Genomic DNA, 10,711 nt, shown 5'->3' with positions numbered 1-10,711 from the left:
GGAATGTTTTATGACAAACTATTCATTAACAAGAACAATTGACATTGTTGGGTATTGTTCATCCAAAACAGATTAAATATTTTATAGGCTTGTCAGTAGCCTTTTTGTGTTTTGATTGATGCATGTGGTGTGCATATTTAACGGGTCTGCTCGGTGAAAGGGTGTTCCTGTTGACGTTAACATAAAAACCAACACATAACCACCCCTACAGATTCCCCTCCACCGCCAACCTTCCTTCCCTCCAAACCAACATATACCCACCACCACCACCCTACAGACCTCCCTCCAGCACCAAGCTATCCTCCCTCTAAACCAACACATAAGTACCCCTACAGATTCCCCTCCACCGCCAACCTACCTTCCCTCCAAACCAACATATACCCACCACCACCACCCTACAGACCTCCCTCCAGCACCAAGCTATCCTCCCTCTAAACCAACACATAACTACCCCTACAGACACCCCTCCACCGCCAACCTACCTTCCCTCCAAACGAAAACATTCCCACCATCACCCCCACTACAGACCCCCCTCCCCTGCCAAGCTACCCTCCCTCCAAACCAATACATAACCCTCACCACCCTCTCTCCAAACCAGTACATAACCTCCTCACCACCACCACTCACCCAACACACAGACCCATGCAGTATAAGACCTCCACATCATAATAAACTGAATATAAATAATAATTTGACATATTGAAAGTGCAGAAGTAATAATGAATTTAAAAAAAGTAGGCAGCTTGGAAATAAAAAGTACAATAATTAATATTTGAGTTTTTATATAATTGTATTTCTTTTTTTATGAGATGGGCCCATTGGAATATCCAAAAGTGAATGGAAGCTGTTCTTGTCAGGGTGGATCAAATCAATAAGTCATTGTGTCTGACTGGAGATGATTAATGTTTTATGACGAACGATTCATTAACAAGACCAATTGACATTGTTGTTTATTGTTCATCCAAAACAGTCTACACCATATTGATTCAATATTTTATAGGCTTGTCAGTATCCTATTTGGGTTTTGATTGATGCATGTGGTGTGCATATTTAACGGGTCTGCTCGGTGAAAGGGTGTTCCTTCTTATTACAACCATAATAATGGGATATGGCAAAAACGATATGCCTGTCATTCTCTGGCCCTGAAAAAGTATTGGGAAAATCCTATTTTGTCTGTTTGCTCCGTGCCATCTCAACCGTGCACACCCCCCCCCCTTCATGAGATGTGTTTATAATTCCAGGCTAGAGCGCGGGCTTTCCCCGTGGGACGTCGGCGAAAGGTCGCGCGCTGCACTGTAGCCCAAGTAGGATAACTGCATACGTGGAGTGTGTCTGAAAGTGTAGCCCGATCCGCTCTCGCCTCCCAACCGGCGTCGCTGCGGCGTCTTGTGACCAGACCTGCAATAGGGATAGTCCGCTCGACCTGAGCACTGTTCCGGGAGCGAGAGGCACACACTTCCATCACCCTCAGTGGCTCCACACCGCAGAAAGGTAGTCTAGTCAGAGTTGTGCGTTGATTATCGAGACGAGACTGTTTCAAACTGTTCCTGCACGCACCAGATTAGCCGCGGCATATGGTTGGGAATTGGAAATACCTCCCGGCGCCCGAGCGCAGATCTGTGTGTGGAGCGGTTCCGTTTCACGCCACTGAGAAACGGGGATTAAGAGCGACAGGGAACGTGTGAGCAGCACGGACAGGTAAATAACGTACTGAATATAAATGCCAGACAGACAGTGAATGAATTCGCACAGTCGTTTTGATCAAATCATGTCAAATTACCAAAAGCACACTGTAACTTTCTGTTATAATATTAATCGATCCACCTCTTTTTAGTTCCTTTCTGGGCTACTTAATTGAAGTAGGTAGTCAGACCACTGCATAGACTAGCCTATTTCCCATTTTTTAAATATCCAGTTAATTAATAGAGGTGAAGGAGTTCATCATATGACAGTGTCATATAGCTTTATGACAGCCTTAGGAAATGTGTTACTGTATGTTAATTGAAATGTCTACCATGTCACCATTCTCATGAGACAATCATCACAGAGTAGGCTACATTGGAGATTTAGCTCACTGCAGTTGCAACACATTGAATTCAAATAACCCGATGTATTTTCTGAAAGACTCCAAGCCTTTTTTTCCTGAAAGTTATCTCCCATGAAAATATATTGTTGCTCATAATTGAGGTATTCTTCACATTTTTTTAAGTGGGAAATTGGTCACTTGCTTGGTCCACCCCCTCATAAAGGTATTTCTACAACTTTCATCGTGGTTATTAGCTGTTTGACATAAGTTTTAATTATTAGTACATTAACAAATAGTGTGAGCAGACCAGTGACCTTACGATACATTTCTTTACAGTCATGAGTTTAAAAAAAACAACATTATCCTGTCCATTCTTCAGTCAACATATGATGCAAATAATTTAGTCTCGTCTGTTTTCAGCCACATTTATGCCATACTGGATTAGCTGAATAAATATGAACCTTTTATTGACCGACCGAATGGGTGGAACAGGACTGAATTGTCTAGTGTGTTTTGACTTAAGTGAACCAGGAAGTAGCCTATACTGTAACTTGTTTCTGTCAATATCACATCACACCCTAATCTTTGGACCGCAGTGTTAGTGTTGTCCAAACTCTGAACACTGTTATGATGTAGCTGTGTCATGGACCATGACTCCACTTTTATATAGGCTACCATACAAAAGCAAAGGTCAATGCATGCTTGTGTATGGCAGGGAGAAACCGAGAGAAGGAGAGAGAGAATAGTAATTGAACGCGTGATGTTTAAGGAGCGTGCGCGTCCATGTACAGTTGAAGTCGGAAGTTTACATACACCTTAGCCAAATACATTTAAACTCAGTTTTTCACAATTCCTGACATTTAATCCTAGTAAAACAATTCCCTGTCTTAGGTCAGTTAGGATCACCACTTTATTTTAAGAATGTGAAATGTCCGAATAATATTAGAGAGAATGATTTATTTCAGCTTTCATCACATTCCCAGTGGGTCAGAAGTTTACATACACTCAATTAGTATTTGCCTTTAAATTGTTTAACTTAGGTCAAACGTTTCAGGTAGCCTTCCACAAGCTTCCCACAATAAGTTGGGGGTATTTTGTCCCATTCCTCCTGACAGAGCTGGTGTAACTGAGTCAGGTTTGTAGGCCTCCTTGTACGCACACCCTTTTTCAGTTCTGCCCACAAATTTTCTATGGGACTGAGGTCAGGGCTTTGTGATGGCTACTCCAATACCTTGACTTTGTTGTCCTTAAGCCATTTTTCCACAACTTTGGAAGTATGCTTGGGGTCATTGTCCATTTGGAAGACCCATTTGCGACCAAGCTTTAACTTCCTGACTGATGTCTTGAGATGTTGCTTCAATATATCCACATCATTTTCCTACCTCATGATGCCATCTATTTTGTGAAGTGCACCAGTCCCTCCTGCAGCAAAGCACCCCCACAACATGATGCTGCCATCCCCGTGCTTCACGGTTGGGATGGTGTTCTTCAGCTTACAAGCGTCCCCCTTTTTCCTCCAAACATAGCAATGGTCATTATGGCCAAACAGTTCTGTTTTTGTTTCATCAGACCAGAGGACATTTCTCCAAAAAGTATGATCTTTGTCCCCATGTGCAGTTTGCAAACCGTAGTCTGGCTTTTTTTAATGGCGGGTTTGGAGCAGTGGCTTCTTCCTTGCTGAGCGGCCTTTCAGGTTATGTCAATATAGGACTTGTTTTACTGTGGATATAGATACTTTTGTACCCCATTCCTCCAGCATCTTCACAAGGTCCTTTGCTGTTGTTCTGGGATTGATTTGCACTTTAAGCACCAATGTACGTTCATTTCTAGGAGACAGAACGCGTCCCCTTCCTGAGCAGTATGACGGCTGCTTGGTCCCATGGTGTTTATACTTGCGTACTATTGTTTGTACAGATGAACGTGGTACCTTAAGGCGTTTGGAAATTGCTCCCGAGGATGAACCAGACTTGTGGAGGTCTACAATTTTATTTCTGAGGTCTTGGCTGATTTCTTTAGATTTTCCCATGATGTCAAGCAAAGAGTCACTGAGTTTGAAGGTAGGCCTTGAAATACATCCACATGTACACCTCCAATTGACTCAAATGATGTCAATTAGCCTATCAGAAGCTTCTAAAGCATGACATAATTTTCTAGAATTTTCCAAGCTGTTTAAAGGCACAGTCAACTTAGTGTATGTAAACTTCTGACCCACTGGAATTGTGATACAGTGAATTATAAGTGAAATAATCTGTCTGTAAACAATTGTTGGAAAGATTACTTGTGTAATGCACAAAGTAGATGTCCTAACTGACTTGCCAAAACTATAGTTTGTTAACAAGAAATGTGTGGAGTGGTTGAAAAACAAGTTTTAATGACTCCAACCTAAGTGTATGTAAACTTCCGACTTCAACTGTATGTGTGTGTGTCAGATGTACAGTACCAGTCAAACGTTTCTACTCGTTCCAGGGTTTTTCTTTATTTTTACTATTTTCTACATTGTAGAATAATAGGTAAGACATCAACACTATGAAATAACACACATGGAATCATGTATTAACCAGAAAAGGGTTAAACAAATCAAAATATATTTTGAGATTCTTTAAAGTAGCCACCCTTTGCCTTGATGACAGATTTGCACACTCTTGGCAATCTCCAGGTTCATGAGGCAATCACCTGGAATGCATTTCAATGAACAGGTGTGCCTTGTTAAAAGTTAATATGTGGCATTTCTTTCCTTCTTAATGCATTTGAGCCAATCAGTTGTAGTTTGAAGAATCTCAAATCTCAAATATATTTTGATTTGTTTAACACTTTTTTTTAGTTACTACATGATTCAATATGTGTTATTTCATAGTTTTGATGTCGTCACTATTATTCTACAATGTAGAAAATAGTAAAAATGAAGAAAAACCCTTGAATGAGCAGGTGTGTCCAAACTGACTGTTACTGTGTGTGTATGACACAGATTGTGGTCTGCCCTGTGCTGTGTTAGGTAGGTTGCAGCCTGGAACCCTGTGAGGATCAGGTTGTAGGTTAGTCTCCTGTTTCCCAGAGCAGGGAGATCTAAAGATGCTGAAGGCTGCCTCTAAACCCACAAAGCGACACTGAGATATATAAAAGGAAAAGGTGAAAAAAAAAAAAAAAAGTAAACCAGTTTCCTGTCAGCAGAGTGGAGCAAGGCAAGGGAGACAAGACGCGAGTGCATGTTAATTGGTGATTTGATTAGTGGTTTAATATTGCAGCTGTGCTCAGTACAGGCATACTGGGGCCATGGACTCAACGCAGGGAGTTTATCAGGGAGGCCGCTAGGACAAAGCAACGCAGAAAGAGAGAGGAAACAGTCTGCATCCTAGGATAGAAATGCTGTTCAGAACACTTTTCAGAATCGGGTAGGATTATGATGGGGCGTATGGTTACCGTGTGCTTGTATTCTGTCGTTGTTTCTCCATCCAGTTTTCAGAAGAGCTAGAGCCATGTGTCTGAGACCAGCAGGCTGGGAAATACCAGTGTTTTCCTCATGTTATATGTTTGTACGAGTCTCTTGACAGTCTCCAATTAAAATAGCATTAAAGCAAATATGGGATGGTGTGACTAAACCTAACTGAACCGAACCTGCCCTCCCAAACCTCGTTACATCTCTCTATATCTCCCTTCCTCTCTCATTGCTGACTGAAGGCATCCTGGGTCTGATGGTCTGATGTCTAAGGAGGACACAGTGACAAGGAGACCGAGACACAGGCAGTGAGTCAGCCCATTGTCCTCTCACTGTGCCTAGCCACAGAGAGGGTCCCCAGGCCCCTGACTGGAAAGTGACAGGAACAGAGACACGGCCTGAATAAAGAACCATTCACAACCTCTGTCTCTTTCTCTCACTCTCTCTCTCTCTCCTTCCCTCTCCTTCTCTTTGTGTACTTACTAACCTCGCCCCTCCCGCTCTCCTTCCCTCTGTGTACTTACTAACCTCTCCCCTCCCTCTCTCATCTCTCCCTCACTCCCTCCTTGTCTCTTTTTTCCCCTCTCTCCACCCACCACGCCACCTCTACCCAGAACATCCCAGCCTCATCCCCAGACGCCTGCCTGCCGCCAGCCCCTAGCAGCACCAGCCTCACAGCCTCCCAGCCCCCATGGCACTTGGCACTGATTCCCACCGCAAGGACAGATGGTGCCAACCCTGACCCCTCTCCTCGCCCGCGGGGGACCACACCGCCACAGAGAGACCACCCATTGACAGGAACAGGAAGAGGAGGGAGCTCTGTCGCCACGGCAACTCCTAGCCCCACATCCTCCCCAAGGGCCTCAGATAAACACATTCACACAGCAGGACCTCGGTGAGGTCCCTGTTTTGTTTGTCGCTGGCTAATTTGTGCCTTTGAGATTTCACCACCATCAGACTTTTTCTTTAGGCGTTCCATTCCATGCCTGTTTAGACTGTATGAGAATGTGCTAATGGACCAGGACCAGTGCAGGAGTATGACATTAGTTTGCTGAAAGCCAGTGAAACTTCATCCTGTCTGGTACTTCTCCTCTTTCCCTCCTGGCTGGCCTGGCCTCTCAGGCCTGGATGAATTATTAAACGGACTCTACAGCCAAGCTCAGGCTCAGTGCTGCTGGGAGCTCTATAGGCCTCTTTAAACCCTTGCTGATTGAAGGGATCGGAGTCACGGGTCATAGGTCAAACGACACTGCAAAGAGGAAAGAGGTAGAAGCAGTTTCTGCCGTTTAACTGCAGATCAAAGCAAAACCTCTGCAACTCTTTGGCTCCCTTGGCTCTCATCTCCTCCAGACAGAAGTCAAACAACCACAATTTTGTTTATTCTTTACTGGACATTATTATTATATTGAACCCATTAATACTTGATCTACAGACTGATGACCATATAATGGCCGACTCCTATAATAAAAAAAAAAACAGAACAGCACTTCAGCATAAAATTAGACACTAATGGCTTGGTGGGATGAATTCAGCAGGGCCAAATAACAGAGGAGGGAATACGGTGTCCCTAAAGCATAGCAGGTAATTGGAGAAAAGCACAGCTTCTCTGTCGAGCCGAACGACAGACTGACCTTCAGGCTGGAAACTCGGAACCAAAAAGGCATGAACTAACTGATTTCCAAGGCTTACGGTTATCTCTGGGATTTCATCATCATTATCACAGAGAACATTTTCATCACTGAAATATGCGGCTCTGCACAAAACCACCGTCGACGTTGTTGGGTGCAGACGTTTGGGAGAAGCCATCGTCTGCACCTGTCTGCTAGAAAATACGGAAGAGAGACTACAGTAGAGCACAGGGAGAGAAAACAGAGGAGCAGACGATAAACGTATTTATATTGAGGTCAGTGTAATCTGGGTGATATGATGGAGAGGTCAGCTGTGATAAGAGAGAAGGCAGAAAGGCTTGGAGGGAGGGAGGGAGGGAGAGAGAGAGAGAGGGAGAGGGAGGGTAGAATGTGTATAGGTGTGTGTGAGTGAGTGCATGCGAGAGAGAGAGATGTGTAGGTGTGTGAGGTGTAGGTGTGCGAGTATTGTTTTTGTCCAGCTCATATGCTACCTCAATTACTGCCTTCTATTCCTGTTCTGTCAGTGGCATCAGATCCAAACCTGCTGGGATTTAATTAGTGACTCAACAACACTCTCACACACTGTACACCTCTCTCCCACACACTGCACACCACGTTCTCACACAGTGCGCGCACACACACACACACACACACACACACACACACACACACTGTGTACACACATCCACCTCACAGTTATGAACTGAAACCACGTCGAACATTGGGAGTCCAATAAACACAATGCACTCTGTGTAATTAAGTATCCCTTCACTTCACACCTCGTGTGAACGCCTTGTCTCAGTGCGCTAGTCCCTGTGTGTTGGTGATGAGGACTCATCGCACCCCGCTGCCGTTCAGCTTCGACAGACAGGTAGTGTTTGTGTAAGCAGGCCTGCCGCTCTGCTCGGCTCGCGCTGCTGACTTTGATAGTAAACACGCTGACAGGCTTTTAAAAGACGAGTTGTCTGCGGCGTAACCTTGAGAGTCGCTGGGACTACAGGGACAGCTTATTGATAAAGGGATTAATACTTGAGCCCCTTTGTCGTTTGCGCCGCTATCTTAAAAACATCACCCCCCCGGGGGAATAAACAAGAGGTTGCTCACAACACGGAGGACGAGAGCCGGGTTACTACACATAGCTACAGGGTGCTGGCCTGCATGCACAGGAGGAGTGAACCGTAAAGATGACAGGCCATGGTATGAGAGAGAGAGAGATGCGAAATAGAAAGTGTGTGTGTGTTGTTTATTCGATTAGCCTCTGATAGTGGTCTCACCTGATTGCCTCTGTACAAATTTGCAGAGGGAGAATGAGGGGGTTTCGGGTTGCCATTTCAGCAGTATGGTTTCAGTCAGTCCAAACACCTCTCTCTGCAGACTACCTCTGTTTATATGGCAGGAGCTCTACTGTTTACAGCTGCTGTAAAGATGGCATATGCCGCAGTGTGTGTGTGCGTGTGTGCGTGCATGTCAGCAGGTGGCTCTTATCTTCCCTGTCTCTCCTCTCCCCAGGTATCTATCAGGATCCATCCTGGTCCCGTAGCTCTGAGGGTTCAGTGACGGGCTGTCCTCTCAGGCTGCAGTGGATTACACGAGGGACCCTGTGATCCACAAATAATACCTGTAATCCAGTGAGAAGGAACTGTGATCCGGAGAGAGGCCCAGTGATCGATCCACTAAGGGCTGCTGTGATTCACTGAGGACTGAGACTTTCAGAGAGAAGGAACTATGACCCAGCACTGAGCGTACCAGTGGTCCAGGTTGTGTCCTGCTGGTGTTCTGCTGTGGTGAGCGTGGCCGTCAGGCTGGGAGAATCAGGATGCCAGAGCTGGAGGACTTCCCCCCGATGCGGGGCGACCAGCCGGCTGGTCCTGACCCGGTCCAGATCCAGCGCAGCATACTGGACGAGCAGGTAGAGCTGTGGTGGTTCCGCGACCCGGCCAAGTCCCTGCTGTGTTACGCCGTCGCCGTCCTACTCATCCTGGGCTGCGGCCTGGGGGGCATACTCCTCCTCTCCACCACAACCAGCTTCTCTAGTGACTGGCGCATGGGAGCGGGCATGGCTCTGTGTCTCTTAGCCCTGGCCGTCCTCCTCAAGCAGCTCCTGAGCTCCGCCGTGCAGGACATGAACTGCGTCCGCAGCCGGAGGCGGATCGATATGCTGAAGAGCGGAGGGCTGTCGGATCTGTTAGTGGTTCTCATCACGGGGCTGTGTCTGGTGGTCTGTGGGGCCGTGCTGCTGAAGCTGGCACTAGGACACCACATGCCCAAGCCTGGCGTAGCCCTTAATGACATGTTCATCTCTGGGGTGGTGTTGTTAGCTGGAGGGGGGTCAGCGGTGGTGGGGGTGGGAGTGTACACGGGGGTGGTGTTCCTGTTGGAGAGGACGTGGCCGGGACAGAGGTTCAGGGATAGGGCCATGGGGGTGTTCACTATCTCTGGACGACACATGGACCAGGGTAGGAGGGAGACCACCTCTAGCTTGGCTAACCTCATCTGACCTGACCACCAGAGACATGGCATGGGACAGGTAGCCCAAAACAGCAGATGACCGCAACACTCATATGGCCCAGATCTTATCCATATGTGGGCACTGGGGAGGGTTGGAGCTTATTGGTCAGCTCTGGCTTGAGGTATGTGGGCTTGTAATTGCTGGGCCCCATTTGGTGTGAACGTGGGCCACATCCACCTTGCTGTCTGGGAGGGACCAATGGACATCACATGTGAAAATGGCATTTGAGCAAAGTGGCCGCCTTTGAGCAACTAAGTATCAATTCAATTTTGCAGGCCCATGAATTGCAATATGGGATAGAGAGCTGTGTCGACACAACACGTTCTATTTGAATGATTCAAGCATGGGCCATCCTTCAATAATTACTTTTATGAGATGGAACCCCAGCAGAGCACTACTCTATAATGTGAAATAAACAGAATGACAGTGACACAGACACTGGTCCCGGACACAGAACAAAGATTAAGATTCATAATGTGTCTAATGTAATAGCATCATCCACTACAAAAGCAGTTGGTGAAAAAGCTGCTGGAAGGAAGAATCATATCATAGATGAATGTAAACAGACTACTGTACTGTGGGAAGTGATTTCCTGATAAATGTCACATTTTGTCACCTTTTTATGTCACAGGTTTACAGCTGGGTTGGGTAGTCAAAGGCCTTGCAACTCTACAAAGAATCTGAGGAGAATGCCATTGTCGCCTGGTTGAATGGTACAATATGGTTTAATTGAACAAAGCATCTGTGTGTTTGCGTGTGTGTGTGTGTGTGTCTGGCCCTCACAACTCCTTATCAGGCAGTGCATGTGAGCTGCCTGTCGCTCAGAGACAATAGGGGTCACTGAGGCGGCCATAGTTGTTGTACCGACGGCCGCCCAGGCCAATGGACAATGGGCAGGCTGTGGATCGTAAGGGGTTGGCATCGCCCAGTACGGCTTTCCCTTACCACCCTCTAACACACACACACACACACACACACACACACACACACACACACACACGCGGCAGTGACTGTGGCTGTAATCCCTCATTGACAAGGGACTGTTCTCTGACCTGAAGTCTCTCTCTGTCTGTGCTGTGCAATGCTATGTAGGACATGCTGTTTAGGTGGTGGTA

At 46.3% G+C, this 10,711-nt stretch overlaps 1 protein-coding gene across 1 annotated transcript; it reads left to right on the top strand.

Annotated features, from left to right (window-relative positions):
- Positions 1-1,223: 1,223 nt before the first annotated feature.
- On the top strand, positions 1,224-9,584 carry LOC115193012 (transmembrane protein 125). The gene is made up of 2 exons (XM_029752014.1): positions 1,224-1,698; positions 8,597-9,584. The coding sequence occupies exon 2, from the start codon at positions 8,904-8,906 to the stop codon at positions 9,582-9,584; it is 681 nt and encodes a 226-aa protein (XP_029607874.1). The 5' UTR covers positions 1,224-1,698; positions 8,597-8,903.
- The last annotated feature ends 1,127 nt before the right edge of the window (positions 9,585-10,711 follow it).

The sequence above is a fragment of the Salmo trutta genome, chromosome 4 (genome assembly GCF_901001165.1).
Source record: "Salmo trutta chromosome 4, fSalTru1.1, whole genome shotgun sequence".
NCBI lineage: Eukaryota > Metazoa > Chordata > Actinopteri > Salmoniformes > Salmonidae > Salmo > Salmo trutta.
Note: the sequence above shows the minus strand (reverse complement) of the source record. Positions and strands in the feature narration are given on the sequence as shown.